Genomic DNA, 16,367 nt, shown 5'->3' with positions numbered 1-16,367 from the left:
CTCCATTACCAAGTAATGTAGCATATTTTTTTCCCCAACTGGTTGCCAAACAAGTTCGGTAACTCCTCGACTAGTCATTCTTCCAGACAGTTCAGGTAATAAACAAACAAAATGATCAGTGAGAGGCGTACTTCCTGTCACGAATAGGGCCACTATATAAACAATGAGTTCAGGTTACTCTGAACATTGAGTTGGTGAATTTGGAAGGGTGCATCTCAGGAAACATCTCTGGTAAGTTTTCTTGCTTTCTTGGTTTCATCTGCTTAGATAATCACGTAAATTATCATGTTCCTAATTTACATGCAACTTAAATTTAAATTGTAAAGCAATCATGTTTTTATTTGCAGATCGTTGTCCTGGAATAATTGCATATCTTATCGCATTTTTTTATAATCATTTTACTACCTTCCCAACTGCAATTCTCACCTTCTCTCCAGATAACATGGATAAAGTGAAGTCTAAAAAAAGAGTGTGCATCAGTCTTCCAAAGAAATACATGGCTGCTTTGGCTAAAAACTACGAACTGGTAAACAGTTTTTCTCATTTCTATACTCACAGGCAACATCACTTGTTTCGTCTTTTTGACCTTAGCCACAATATGGCACGAAGCTCATGATTTTCTATCACTCAACAGGACCATGGGTTGGTAATAACGGAGCTGAACCCCTATGTAAATGCAGGATATGTACGAGCTTACTTTAAAGACTGGGGAGTTGTCACAGCGTGTAAGGTAAACACTGACAAATATACTGATTTATTCATGCCTTTTGTTAACATCCATCCATCCATCCATTTTCCGTAACCTGCTTATTATCCAGTTAAGGGTCGCAGGGGTGCTGGAGCCTATCTCAGCTGTCAATGGGCGAAGGCAGGGTACACCCTGGACAGTTCGCCAGTCTGACATATATAGACAGACAACCATTCACACTCACATCCACACCTACGGGCAATTTAGAGTCTTTAATGCACCTAAGCTGCATGTCTTTGGACTGTGGGAGGAAGCCGGAGAACCCGGAGAGAACCCACACTGACACGGGGAGAACATGCAAACTCCACACAGAAGGTTGTCCAGCTCGGGAATTGAACCCCGGCCCCTCTTGCTGTGAGGCGACAGTGCTAACCACTACACCACCGTGCAGCCCCTTTTGTTAACATGTTCTTGAATAAACTATGAAGATATTGGAGATTTTGTCACTGAATTATACAAATTATTTTTATTTGTTGAATTTGATCCCAGGTTAAGAAGATGCCCAACTCGGAGCAAAATAAGGCCGTGGCCTATGTGAGGTTTTCTTCCGAGGATGAAGCTGACAAAGCAGAATGGTCCAGTCCTCACTACATTGGAGGCGACGTGGAAGTAAAACGAGTTGTTAGTCCAAAGGTGAGTTTTTTTCTCTCCTGTTGGAGCAAAGTTGATTTTATGCCTGTTTGCCGGACATACAAATAGAAAACTTGTAAAAAGAAATGTTAATTAGCAGCATTTGATTTTTAAAAGGTGCACATTTTCTGTCTCCATCTTCATTGGCTGACAAAAAATATGTGTTTCAGATGGAGGAGGATTCATATGAGGAGGTCGCCCAAGCCATGGCTCGACCACGGCGCTCAATGGGCTTGGGCTACATACTGGGAGATGCTCAGTGGTTAGATAATGAAATGGAGGAATAAACAAATACTGTGCAGTTTTGTCTTTATACTTTTAAAATCATAAATGTATGTATAATTACATTTTTGGGATAGTAATCTAACGTGGCTCCTGTGAAATAGCTATATAAGAAAATATCCTACACTTGTTTATTTATCTGTTTAGCCTTAATGTGAGTTGCAGTGTGCACATAATTCTGCTGATGCTATGTTGTCTGTTATATATTAAAAAGTCATATTATATTCTATGTGTTGTTTAATGTTTGTCAAGGACATAGGGGTGATACAAAAGTATACATTTAATGGTAACTCCCATTGTGCAGCCTCTGTTGGTGAATGCAGCATGATTTGTAGTTTAAAATTGTAAAAGCAACATTATTGCTCTTAAGGTTATGGTTTTGACAGCCTCAATTTTGTATTTTCTTCCTCTGACACAAACATTAAGTATATACAGTGGACACACCTTCTCATTCAACTACTTTGAAGAATCTAAAATATAAAACATATTCTGGTTTGTTGAGCATTTGTTTGTTTACCACATAATTCCATATGTGTTCCTTCATAGTTTGGATGTCTTCAATATTAATCTACAATGTAGAAAAAAAAATAAAAAAACCATTGAATGAGAAGGTGTGTCCAAACTTTTGACTGGTACTGTAGATCTATGGAAAATATATAATAAAAATTGTATGTATAGCCTATATGAACTACAAAATGAGGTATTCACAAATGTCATGATTAGTGAATGTAATGTAAAAATATTTATGAAAAAAAATGTATAAGAAAAACATTTATAATTGGCTAAATAATACAACTATCACAAAATCCAAACAAATAAAATAAAATATTAGGCTACATATTTATCAGGTTTTACTGAGGGGCGGTTCGAGTGACGTCATAGTTCAATGACCAATGGCTACGCAGAGCGCCAAGCGTCCCTGACAGCGTTGAAAACATGGCGGAGAAAGACGCAGAAGTTGGATTAAAAAAGGTAGAAGGATTTCACTGCTTTTACACTTCCTCGGTTCTCCCTGTGGTTAATTAAAGAAGAATACAGCCTCTTCTTTGTCGCTGAGTTGCGTTTATTCGTTTCCATTCAGCATTCACGTGGACTAATTGTCTGTCAGACGAGGACACTTTAAGACCTCGCTGCGTTATTATTCAGTGAATTGACAATAAAAGTGTGCCGAATGGAAGAGCGGGTCATAATGGTCCAAAAAAAGAGAGCTCTGTGTTCGTTATTCCGGGATAACACCAGCGTTAGGTACGTTCAGACATCAAGATCACGTTTTTCTGAACGTAGTTTGGTACGAGGAAGTCACGTCCCAAGATAAAAGCAGTGATATGTTAACTGGGAAAACCAAGTGAGGGCTTTTGTACATGTAGATAAGAATATGAGTTGTTGTTTTTTTTTTTTACACCTGTTTTGGGTTCACGTCCAAACAAAAAAGAATCCGTTCAATATACAGTACCAGTCAAAAGTTTGGACACACCTTCTCATTCAACTACTTTGAAGAATCTAAAATATAAAACATGTTCTGGTTTGCTGAGCATTTGTTTGTTTACCACATAATTCCATATGTGTTCCTTCATAGTTTGGATGTCTTCAATATTAATCTACAATGTAGAAAAAAAAAAACCATTGAATGAGAAGGTGTGTCCAAACTTTTGACTGATACTGTATAATAAATATTCAAGTGTATTTAGTTTGCCTAACAGGTAAACATCACACCAAAATAAACTATTTTCTGGGACCACTCACTCGAAAAAAAAGTCTCACATACACGTTACATAGTTCTCTATTCTCCTCATTTACAGGAAACAGTAAGCAAACTCCTGTCCAGTTTCTTCAAGGAGGACAAAACCAGACGTGAGTTGGATAAACATTGTCTTGATGTAAGCAACATCTCCAAACTGTTTTTATTTGTGATTCTATGCAGCTCAACAAATCTCATTCTTTTACAGTGAGCGGTGATGCTACCCTGCTCATGACAGAGTTGCTAAAAATATTTATTCAAGGTAAGGAGTTGTCAGTTGGGTGCAGTGGTCCACAGATTGTTTGGGGATGAATCACCTTAATGTGTTTTTCTCATTTCCAGAGGCTGCTGTGAGATCGCAGAAACAAGCCGAGTCTGAGGACTGCGACCAAGTAGACATCGAGCACTTTGAGAAGATTCTGCCTCAGTTGGTGCGTAGCTCAGCCAAATTGGTGTTTTAATATGTCATTCAAGAGCCATCAATTAGGATCATAAGGCTGCTCTAGTGTCCGGTATATTCTATATATGTTGTTCAGACCAGCAAGGCATTTCAGGAAATGGTATTTTTCTTATTCAGATTATACTTTTAGATTATCTGTGCAACTAACATGCATAACGCACATTATTTCACCTGCTGCCTGTATTACGGCTAATCATAAGAACAAGTATAGGGCCTTACATTTGATCACCGACCCTGTCATTCTTGTATTTTAGTTAATATTCTTTATATTGATGATCTTAAACTCTTGGTGGACTTAAAGTTAAATACACTTTCATGAAATCCCATCCTGGACGGTCTCAAACTGCCAGTTGTTTGTTTGTTAAATAAAATGCTGGTCAAACATAAAGAACAAATTAGATAAAAGACATCATCAATGCACAAGATGTTTCCATTACTAATCTCACTGCCTTTCATCTCTTTTCCTATTTAGCTGCTGGACTTCTAGCACAGTGACGCCACAAGATGGAGCCAGAGAGTTGCCTGCGTGTTACTGCTTAAACCCTACATTTTCAATTCCAGTATGTTTATTTTTTTAACAGTACAATTGCAATCACTGAAATCTGAGAAAACATTAAAACTGTCATCCTGTATGTATTTTCGAGTTGTGTGATTTTGAGTAGAAAGCAGCATTGCTGTCCGCACGCCTCCTTGCCACCACCAATAAGGCCCACCTGTGCTCCTCTGTGCAACAACAGGTGCTTCCAGCATGCTCCATAGTGCCCTTCATCAAAGCCTCCCGGAGCAGTTGGAAGCAATTAGAGTAATAAGGGGAGCAGCCAGTCCCTTAGATGATGACAAGTGCCAGGAAAAAAGGAGTACCCCCTCCGGCCACTTTGAAGTTCCCTTTTGCTGTCCTGCGATGTTTAGTTAGAGGTGGGGGGAAGGGCAAAGGGGACCTCTGGCACGGGGGGGAAAGTTGAATGGGAGTGTGTGTGTGCACGAATGTGTGCGTGTGTAAGCCAAACATGGCCAGAGACCACACGCATAGATATTCTGTTTGAAAGGAAACATAACAAAACACATTGGAACACGGTCCAAGAAGAGCAGGGTGTAATTTTGAAGGTAAATAAACAAAGGAGGCGAGTAGTCGAGGTGCTTTCTCTGTTTTCACCACAGCGGAGGGGGGAAGTTGGGCCTACAAGGGAGAGGGTAATGTGGGGTTTTCTAACCCAAGCACCTCAGATGTTTTTTCCACCAGTGGTGTATTTGACCAACATGTCTTCAATATGAGTCAGCATAGCTGTACAACACCTCACACTATTTATTTGTGTGGCTTGCGAGTGACTCACCAAGCTTACAAATGGCGCTCACATACAGCTGGAAACAACTTGGGCTAAATTCAAGCGTCCAGGCACACATAGGTGCTCAAGGACACGGCACCTGGAGTTTGACCCGGCACCCCTTTTAGTAGGGCCCAGATTGGATTTGTGTTTCACAGGAGAAACTTCCACAGCAGGCCTTCAGGAGACGGTGTGTTTGGTCGAGTGAAGTTTACTTTAATGATGCCATGAGGACCAGGTTAATAATTACAGTTATTCACAGTCCTGCCCTCTTGTGTTGAGTAGTTCAGTGAACTGCAGATCTATCGCTTTGTCAGCCTGCTCACTCAGATTCAATTATTTTATTACTCGATGTGACCGCGAATGATCTTGCTGAAAGTACAAAAAAATCCTTACTTATCAACACGGTAAGAAAGAAATTTGTTAAAGGTGCATTCTATAAACGAATATACGCATTCTGGGGGATTTATTAGAGATGACATGGATCTCCAGCTGTCAATCCTTGCAGATGAAATAAAAACAATTGTTCTGTTTGATCTCCTATCTTCCTCTTCTCTTCCACAATCTGACTGGTTGGAAGGTCTCTGTCCTGGCCAAGTAGTGCACTACTGTACAACTTTTCTCCTAATGCATCTTAGTGGAACAAATTACATCTGAAAGCAGTATTATTAAACATGCGAAAGCAGTTAGGACAAGAATGGGGAGGGGCGTCGAAGAGAGTAATGAGTTAAAGCTTTTCTTGATCATACATTAAAGGCAGGGAGTGTCGACAGCTAGTTCAGACGCTTTGGAGAAGCTCTGGAGTGAGAAGCTTTTCCCTGGAGAAACAGACTGATCTGTCTTCAGTTTTTCGGCTGGTTTTTGGACAGCGCTGCTCAAGGCCCGCCTCATTTGAAGATATCTGATTATACCATCAACATCCATACTGATTTTATAGATGCACTAGTAACTGCCAGGATGATTCTTTATGCTAAAATACAACTAAAGGCATGTATACATTCTGGGATTACCTGTCCTCTGTAGCTTTACTATCCATTTTGTAATACAAATACAAAGGGAAGCTGTACCCGAGTCTGATACGGCCGTGTGGTAACTGTAATCCTGGTTTATGGAGATGATCGTCATGGGTGGAGTCGCCTGCATTGCTCTTAAGAGTCCCTGTGAAGGACGGTTATGATTATGTCAGATTTCACTCCTTAATTCCTGACTCACTAGTCTGTGGTTGGTTTTTTTTCCCTGTTAGAATGACACAGCTTCTTGCATCTTTCCAACTTTCTGTCATCTCAAAGCTCCTTTCTTCTCGGGCCCAAACTAAAGTCCCGTCTAGGACAAGTGGTCATGATAAACCCATTTCAATGACGGCTGGATTTTCTGAGATGGCTGTTGCAATGTGCAAAATCTGATCAAAGTTTATAGGCTTTATGTGGCACATAAAACATTCGCTCATACATCATATTCATTAGTGATGCTACTACTAAGTCCTTGCTCTTTTTATCTGACAGACCTTGTACTTTTTGGAATCTGGTTCAAACATTTTGTTGATGGTATGAAGTCTGGGAAAGACAAACAATTCAAGAATATTTAGAATTCTTACAAAGACTGGAGACGACAGGAAATCTTATCCGACAAGAAGCTACAGGTGTCATCTGCCATTATTGACATTTTTACCCCGCACATTTCAATAGCATATGTTTGTGAGTTCTTATATAATAAATATGTGATGGCATGCATCTGCTCTCGGATGTTTGTGTGCATGTATGTGCTTGCATGCATGTTGTGCTTGATCTGGGGCTGTGATGCATTAGTGCCGAGGAGACAAGAGGCCCTTGTGGCCCCCTCATGGGCATGGAGCTGTCTAACCATGGAGGAATGCTGCAGGGGACACAGAGCGAGTGCATTCCTTTTAGATGCTCCACACGCAACTCACGCACACATGAAAAGTTACAAACATTTACAGCTCAGTCAAAAAAAAAAAAACACAAACAAAACATGGCGGGCGTTTGGTACGCATATGCAGTTTCCAGAGAGTTTGCGTGTGTTGAGAGAATGCAAATACAGAGGCGGAATCTCTGTTGACTGTATATACTGCTGTGACATGCGGGTTTCCTGGACGACACAGGCCTCTCTGAGGGGCCTTAGGTCCTGAGCTAAGCTTTGTTAAGGAGCCACGGGGCCCATGCCGGGGGATGATTAGAACATACCTGGCAGTTTGAGCCACTTGGGTGCTCTGCTGGGATCACTCCTAACTGGTTGTGGCGCTTGGCTGTTAGTCTGAGGCTGGAGATGGGCTGCTGCTGTGCTCTGTGTATCGGCCGGGGGCTTTGGTGGCCGCAGGGGGCGGAAGGGATTCTTCCGGAACCAGTGAGGTGGATGATAAGGTCAAAGACCTTCGCATGCGGCTGAAGAAGGGAAAAGGGAGCAAGAGAGATGTACAATTAGGCCCGCAGCTGGGTTATTTCTGGAGCCCCTGTACTACTACCTTAACAACATTACCCTCCTCTTCCACCTCACGTCCCCTCTCCTCTCTGTCTCCACATCCCTCCTCTGTGTGATGGCCTCCACGGTCAGGGCATGGGCAATAACAACAGAGTAATCCCCTTACATAACACTGCAGAAACTCAACGAAACAAAACCATTCAATTATTTTTGGGAGCGTCTAAAAATAAAGAAGTAATTCGGTTTGGGGTGACGTCAGAAGCCAGTGTGTGTGTGTGTGTGTGTCGGGGAGGTGGACCTCAAATGAGCTGCCAAGACCCGACTGGACCGGAGGTCAGCTAAGCGCTCTATTTTTAGGTCCCATCAAAAGCAGTGGTATAAAATTAGTCCAGCTCTGACCCTTACAAGATCTGTCAGTCACGCTTAGAGGAGCCGTGAACTTGAAGGTCACGCACTCGGAATGATGAAAGGGCCGATGTTTGATGATATTTAAAAAGGAGCAAGTAATGACCCAAATCTCTTTAGCTGGTGGCAGGTGGCACAGTGTGAGGTTGGTCTTTGTTAGACTTGTTAAAGGACTTAATCAGAAGACACGTGAAGCCCTCTGGAACGGGCTAATATTAACCGCAATAACACCGTAAATATTGTTTGGACAAAAGTGGTGATGGGGCAAACCGCTGCTTGACTTTGATGTAACATTTAGGTGATTCGTGAACATTTTTTGAACGAGTTTTGAAGGAGTTTTCAGCATCAGTACAGCTTTGCATGAGATTGTCTCTCTTAGTGTATGTAGATAAAACAAATCTGAAGCCTAGAGGAGGCTTGTGTAAACAAGAGTTATGGGTACTGGGTGAAAACAAGTCTGTCTCCCAAATTCCCTCCACAAGTCCAGAGGCCAGCATGTTGACTGTCTGTCCTCACAGTGGTCGGGGGCACCGGAACTCTAAATTAGCCCCTGTGAGTCAACGGGACAGCTTTCATGTAGACAAGGGATCATGTCAGATTGCAGGAAAGGTCAGGATGTAAAGGTCAGAGGTCAGGATGCATTGTTGGTCCTCGTCTTTAATGGCTTCCTGTCTGCTGTGTTGTGCAAACCTGAACGGTAATCCCTTGTGGTACAGGTTCAAAGCAAAGGGATTGCCTCACCCTTTGGTACAGGTATGGGACTCATCACTCCGCTTGTACTGGGCCGGTCCACCACTTTGATCCAGGATGGAATATCTCACCCACTAACAGATGGATTGACATGATATTTGGTGCAAATAATGAAGTTACTGAGTGGAAGACCCCTACCAATTTTGGTGATCCCCCAACCTTTCCCCTAGTGCCCTAGAAAGGTTGACAACTGTGGTTTTGAGTAATTTGTCACAAAAACTACTGGACGGGTGGACAATCCCATCAGCCTCAGCTGAAGTTAATGCTAATTGCTAATCTAAGAAAATCAGCTTGAAATATGTGAGATCTGTAGCAGTTCACGATCACAATTTATATGGCAGCGGGTACTTCAAACAAATCCTGAACCACAGCCTTTTTTAGATTTCAAGGTCTGCCCTTAATAATTTATTTGATCTTTGACATGAATGTTTCATTTCAAAAATCTAAAACAACCTGTTCCAATGCTCCTGCTTACCCTCATACTTTGAAGGTGCACCTGTTTCTGCACATGTAATGCTGGGGGGAAGGTGAAACTTCAGGGTCAATAGGAGGCACAGCGGGGTGCTCCGCTGCAAGGTGTCTCTTTTTCTAGAAGAGCCAATTCGGGCTCTTTTTGTTTCTCTGGCAGGGAAACAGGGCGACCGGTGGAGGTGATTTACCAGCTTGTCTTGACATCAAACTGGAAATAAACCAGAGCTGCTGGAAACACACTGGCCTGGAGGAGCAAGAAGGGGACAGAGTTAATGCAGTTTCACATCCCACAAGTGGAGCTTGGATGATGTATGGTTACTGCTGTACGGGACAGTCGGCTCCGAAATACGTTGGGAAAATCCCATGGTTTGGTTTTTGCTTTTTGTGAGAATTTCCAATAATCAAATACAGAAGAAGAGGGTGCCAACACAAGACGATCTCGGGCCTTTGAAGACACAGTGCATTGCACTTAGTCTCCCTTAAATATTCTACCTTCATCCGACGGAGAGGAGAGGGCAATATTCGTTTCCAGACATAAAATGTAACCCCCCTCTCCAAAAACAGCAAAGGAGCAGATCCACTCACAATTTAGAAAACGGCCTTTCCTAGAAAAACAACAATAAATTTGAAAGGGGTTTCAAAGGGCCCCGCTGGCGCTCTTACCTTTTCTGTACATAAAGCAAAGCACCAGTATTTTTTCTTAAACCACTCAATTGCTCACCCTGCAATGAAACACACTGAGAGAGAGAGAAAAAAAGAGAAACTCCTTTAACTTTATGTGCAGAGGCTTTTATGGTGTCTGACTAAAGGACTGTTGGCTAAACAGATAATCTCCTTTCTCCTCACCTTTTTTCATTATTTTCTTCTACTCTCACTTTATCAAAAGGTTTTCAGTCAGTCTTGATATGGTGATATTATCCAACAAAAGAGAAAAGTTTTGTACAGAGCTCCATGTTTCTCAGCATGGTCTAAATCAATGTTTTTAGGGTGCTAAATGACCACAGGGTAAGGTGCCTAATTTGGGGTAAAAATCAAATTTTCTGTTGTATATAAGAGCATCAGAATGACTCACAGGGTGGAAGCACGGCCATCTACCGCGACCAGATATCCCAGTGGTGCAGTTGGATGTTGCATTGATACACTACAGTGGCTGAGGAGCTTCATCAGTGGGTGGGCAATATCCTCCATCCTGATCCTGTCAAGAGACTAGGCAGCGACATGTCTGAGTGCTCAAAGAGAAAAGGCCAGGTGTCCCCCCGGTTCCTCTTCCATTTCCCCCCCACCAGCACTGATCCTGCTAACTAACAGCACCAGGAAGCTGCCACCCTTGGCACCGAAACCAGGATCACTGAGCTGAGGAGCTGTGTGGAAATGAGGACTTTGTTGACTTACAATTGCTGCCTGGCCGGATAACTCAGACATATATTTTAAAAGAACAAAACAACCAATTTATTGTGGCATTTAAGTGTATGAGGTGTCCCAGATTATATAAACACTGTATAGATCTAACCACATAACTACACCGTATAATCCACTGTCCCTCCTATTTGCCCCGAAAAAAAAAAATGAACTGAAATGCATTGCAGCGGTAGGAGTGACAATTCTACTGAAATGTGCTTTCGATTAAGGTCTCTAAAGTGAGCTGCTGGTTTCTATTTTCTGGTCTGGATGAAGACCTATCCAAAAGAAGAAGAAAAACATCCAACAGAGACATGTTTCAGAGTGATTATATGAAATGTATCAACTACAAAAGAAACAATCCACTGATCAAAAACTGAATTGAAAGATTGACTTAATCATCTGTCCAAAAACACTAGGGCTTCTAGTCATTATTGACAAATGTTTTTAAAAAAAATTCCAATTAGGAAAATGTATTGTTAAGTAACCATAATTGCAGAGAAGCACATCCCATTTTGACCCGACCCAAAATGATGTTATCTTAATCACCCATCAAAAAATGATTTAAAGTCTATGACTCATAACCAAAATGTATAAAAATTAACATAACCACATATAAATGAATTCTCAGATAATGTTGTCTTTCTTATTATTAGCATTATTCAAAGTATATATTTTCAGTTGGGACCGCTCTTGTGAGAAACCAGTGAATCAAATACCAATTTCGGGTCAAATAGAGGTGTTTCAGGCCCAGTAGGAGATACATTTCCATCACACTGAGGTCATGGGAAAAGTTTACACGCTATTTTATGAATGGGTATCCCAGGGTGTAGAGCTGCTGACCCAGGTGGGGAAAGCACAGAAAGGACAGAAAGTAACATGCACTGTACTTTTGTGGTTATGAAACCTTGTATTTGCTGCCGCCCCCTTATCTCCTTCCTTCATCTTTCTTAGTTGAAGAAATATTGTCACAATATGAAAAGGAAGGTCAAATGCTTAGCAACAATGTAAAAACACCAGTCATCAGGGCAATTCTATTCTTCATTACATCTCAGACGCTGGGAGGGGAAGCAGAGCTTGTTCACCCACAGCTGAGTAAACTACTTGTCTTTCATATATGGTTGCAGACTAGATTTTTTGAAATGCAAAAACCTCAAAATGTGGTAATGATAGAGATAGACAAACACAGCCATGTTCGATTGGCAGACTTCCTTTTGTTATTTCACTGTGTGTTTGAAGTTTCGAGAGAGTGAGTGAAATCTCAGCGAATACACTTCAGTTTCTGCACTGTCTCTGAATCGAGAACTGGCGATAAAATCTGCTGGACGGGATTCACAGAGGAGTACGCCTTGACAGCACACTATGCGACTACCAAATACTGAACAGTCCAAGCCAGCGCCTTGTCTTTCCTTGAAATCTCTTATTGTCCTCTCAGACCAGCTGTATTAAACCTGTCCGCAATAAGATAAGCCTTGGGCCTGTTTCCTGTGCTGCCTGTAAATAAGGCCAAATTACTCTCCGGTGGAGCTGGTGGGACAGATGTTACAGTTGCATCCCTCCGCCGCGATGAAGTACATATTGATGGTTCACAGGCTGTTTACACTGTCTTCATTCATCTGTGCTATGACTATTCCCAATTAGACCCATTTGCCAACACAAGTCTGGTAGTTTACATAGCAGAGCCCCTCCGGCATGTGGAGCCCATGCTCCTTACCCTCTGCTTGTATCGTGACTGCACACAAGCAAATAAATAGAAAGTGAAGATGTATGTCCACAAGTAGTCCAGAGAGGAGTGGGCCTGGTGCGAGTTCGGGATCTAAACAGACTATGACGACGTTCAGAACGTAATGCTTTGATCTGCTAATTATAGTGGCAAACAACCTGGTAAACGAAAACGGCTCTGATCAGTTTGACTGCATTACCTGAATTTTCCACCTTGCAAACAACTAAAACGGTCCAAGACATAAATGTGGAGCTCCAGCAGTTGAAGTTCTTTGTTCTAGTGGATTTTTTTTCAATTAAAGCGTTTATAGAATAACAAACAAATCCACTATGATTTCTGAGAACATCCCTTGATAATCTCAAGATTGTAATACTGCAATAACCAGCGAACACAACATTGACATATAATTTCCTTTGACTGTGAGTTGATATTGCCAAATAGCAAACAGTTGTTTAAATACACATCCAGCAGTTATGGGGCAGTAGTATCATTCTTTACGAGTCTTGTTTCTGGGTTGCAGGTGAAGTATAAGCCAAATATACACTCTTTTTTAGATCTGCTTTTGGTCTCTACCAACTCCAGAGAGTATAATTATCTGGCTCTTTAGCTGCTTAATGCTCCAGCTACTGGCTAAATGTGTCTGTCTAATGTTTGGTGTTAAGCAGGTATTGTTCAATGGGTTTTTACATATTTTTTACTGAAAACAGCTGCCTGCTATGGCTGATACGATGAGATAAGAGCAGTGGGTGTAACCAAAACAGTAAAACAACAGCTCAACCGCTAAATATGTTAAATATATATAAAGCTCCATAGAGCCAAGGGGAGCTGCAGATTCATCTGATAAATCTCTGTGATTTCATCACACCAATCTGTATGTTCTTGCTGCATTGTTTACACATAAATTGCATCGATTGCAGACACCCTGTATGTTTAAATGCTGAATAAAAGGTTACATAGGGTGACACCTTACACAAAGTGTATCTTTCCTCCAATGGCAAAGAAAACTTTCAATTACTGTTTAACTGTTATTTTTATCTTACAAAGCCTTTGCGCTCCTCAGTGGCATTAATACCTGCACCTTGGTGATGCCTTTAATTGCCATTTAGCATTAAGCTGGCTGAACAATAAAGCCCAGGCTGAGGGGATGTTGTCAGGTTTAATGAGGCCCTCGGTGAAAGAGGGCTGCTGTGTCGGCTCCACCAAAGGCTGCTCCCTGAATTCACCTCCAGTGGACCAGAGTGGTCCTGCGGGGATTTGATGGGCTGAGGGAGCACAGACTGTCTCTCCCCCACTGTTGGGGTGTGTGAGGGGGTTTGCAGTTGCATCAGTAGCCCTCGCTGTGCATGGCTAGGCGGGCAGAAAGCGTGGGTGGAGGGTAGAGGTTCTAACCGCGGTGCCACGGAGCAAGGTGTTGCAGATCACCAAGAAAGCCAGGAAGTGCCCGGGATCAGAAGAATGTTTTACAAGGTGCAACAGCAGCTGGTGATTGTTCACATCACCTCAAATATGGTCGTTTTTTGCCCCATGGTTGTCTTAAACCCTGAGAACATACAGCGCCAACAAAGGCATGATCAAGCATGGCCACAAATAGACAGATGGAGACAAGCACAAAGGGGAACAGAGCCAAAAAAAGAAACGCAATGACAACGGTGAACTCCTGGCCCATTTTAAAGAGGGGTACATGGTTCACAGTCTCACACGGAGTCCTCCGCCTCCGAAACCCATTCCAGTCACTTTGATTCTTTATTCATCCCCCCCAATCCTAACCCCCCACCACCTCATCCTTAAATCCAGCTGATGGAGGCTCTTTTGTCCACCAGCACCCAGGCAACAACATCAAAGGGCTGCTGGCTGTAAATGCAGAGTGCCTGAAAAACAAAACAAAAACTGAAAAATAAAGAAGTCCCAGAGGGGATGGGAGATATTCACAACGGCACCCCAGAGAGGGAAGGAAAAAAAGAGCTGCTATGTAAGGGAGGAAATAAAGAAACAGGGAGAATGGAGAGAAATAAAAGGGGGTAGAAATCATGAAAGAAACACACCGTAACTTTCTCAGTAGCAGTCATTTGTAAGACATTCATCATCATTTACTGAATACACAAAGGTGTGGGTTGGGTCATTATGGGTTTAATGACAACAATAAACAAATGAAAAAAAAAAGACTTTGTATGAGACCATTATGACACTTTCTTTGTGCTGGATCATCAAAGCCCATTAGGGGACAGTGAAAGGCCTTCCATTGCTGTTCACGACCACTTCCTCATCTACTGACAGCTGAATTGCACGCTTGATGGATTGTTGTGCGAGACAATGTCATGCTTTTGGACTGAATGCTTTGCTTTGATCTCACTGGATGCCCTTGAAGCTTCAACAACGGCTGATGTGTTAACAACCGGTCTAGTTATTCTAGTTCGATCCTCCACCTACTGCCCTGCCAGTCAGAGCCACGAGAGGAAGGGGGACGGTGGGAAGGGGGAGATAAAAGCCTTGTTTTATCTCTGCCCCCATGTGGGACTCCTGTAGAGTCACGCTTAGCGTGGCGGCATGCCTTGTCTCGTACCCACAAAAGTATCCGCCGGTGACACGCTGACTCTAGAGCCTGGCACCAGGGCTCCAGCCAGCACAGAGCAAACCCTCTATTCAGCGAAATGGAGAAAACACAACTACATCGGGCCCACAGCTTGTAATTAAAAGTCCTCAGCCTCAAAGAGCACAGCATCTCCATCTTAATGGTAGGCTTCCATCTGAGGCATTGGTTTAATACTCACTCTGCGTCCCATCAGATAGTGATGTGGACAGAGGGGGGAGAGAGACATTAGGGACTACAAAGAACACATGTGTCCCATCCAGGATTAGAGGTTCACTCTTCCCTCAGTAGCCTAATTGCTGGATTGGCCAGATCAAAATCACTTCATTGAGATCAAGGCCACTGTCTTCCTCTTGTCTCACTACTCCGTTGCACAATAACGCAGCCTAGGCAGTGACGGAACGAGGGTGGGGGTGGTGGGGGGTAGGAGGTGGGGTGAAAGAGTCCAGAAGTCGTGGAGCGAAGATGAATGTAGTTCATGTTTAGAGAGCATGTTGTGTGATTAAGGAGAGCCCACATCAAACATTGTGGCTTAAGAAAACCACCAGTTGAAAAACAAGATACTTCTTCTGTGCAGAGCGGTGCAGACTGGAGATGCTGTTGTTCAGAAGGCGGACCAGCCCAAACTCACCCGCCTGTCTGTCTCCGGAGACAAACAGGGAAACAAGAGACATCATAGATTCGTAAAAGGAACTTGGAAGTCATTATGAGTAAGGGAGCAGGATGAGCAGCAGACTTTAATTCAGGGCAGCAAAACACGACAGGTTATAAAGATGGAAACATTTAAAGGATTAAATATATTATCTCAGAGTTTGCTCCTTACCTTCAATTTACCGGTAAACTTTATATTAAATGGGCTACATAAGTGATGTCAGATGTACAAGTATGAACTATTGGAGAATGGAGAATGAAACCCATGAACTTCAATCATCAAAAACTTCTGCTGCTTTTGTAAATGGAGGAAGAATGTTGATAAATGCTACTAGAAAATGATGAAATTACATTATTTTGCATAAAATGGGAATATGAATGCTACATTTTGAAAGAGATGTGTTTCAGTCATTTGTTTGGCGTAGCATTTCTATACATTTGGGGAAAAAACCTCTCAAGGCTTCCGTGGGCTCTGTCATGTGTCAGCGGGAAACGCTGAATGAAAAGGATGAATAACACCCCGTTTTCCCACAGAGAGAACTACTCTGGACAGAAGAACAGCAATATTGTGGCCACATGTGTGAGCTTGTTTACTTACGCTTGGCTTTTAACTGCAGGAATGTCATGATTTAAACCACAACATAACAGACTAAATTATTAGCATGTTACCGCGCTACACACTATTTTTTCCCTTTGATTGGAACAGGAGAGAGTGTGCATGTGTCGACCGACATCAATGGGCATGCTGGTAAATTAACACACAGAC

At 42.4% G+C, this 16,367-nt stretch overlaps 2 protein-coding genes across 2 annotated transcripts; both read left to right on the top strand.

Moving 5' to 3' along the window:
- The first annotated feature begins 442 nt into the window (after positions 1–442).
- Positions 443–1,665, top strand: LOC129098318 (uncharacterized). The gene is made up of 4 exons (XM_054607312.1): positions 443–526; positions 635–730; positions 1,238–1,381; positions 1,549–1,665. The coding sequence occupies exons 1-4, from the start codon at positions 443–445 to the stop codon at positions 1,663–1,665; spliced, it is 441 nt and encodes a 146-aa protein (XP_054463287.1).
- Positions 1,666–2,556: 891 nt separating this feature from the next.
- On the top strand, positions 2,557–4,517 carry cenpx (centromere protein X). Its single transcript, XM_054608135.1, has 5 exons — positions 2,557–2,632; positions 3,460–3,511; positions 3,607–3,660; positions 3,741–3,829; positions 4,331–4,517. Exons 1-5 carry the CDS (start codon positions 2,597–2,599, stop codon positions 4,343–4,345), a joined length of 246 nt encoding a protein of 81 aa, XP_054464110.1. The 5' UTR covers positions 2,557–2,596; the 3' UTR covers positions 4,346–4,517.
- Positions 4,518–16,367: the final 11,850 nt, after the last annotated feature.

Source organism: Anoplopoma fimbria, chromosome 11 (genome assembly GCF_027596085.1).
Source record: "Anoplopoma fimbria isolate UVic2021 breed Golden Eagle Sablefish chromosome 11, Afim_UVic_2022, whole genome shotgun sequence".
Lineage (NCBI taxonomy): Eukaryota > Metazoa > Chordata > Actinopteri > Perciformes > Anoplopomatidae > Anoplopoma > Anoplopoma fimbria.
The sequence above is the reverse complement of the archived record's forward strand: the minus strand, read 5'-3'. Positions and strand labels throughout refer to the sequence as shown.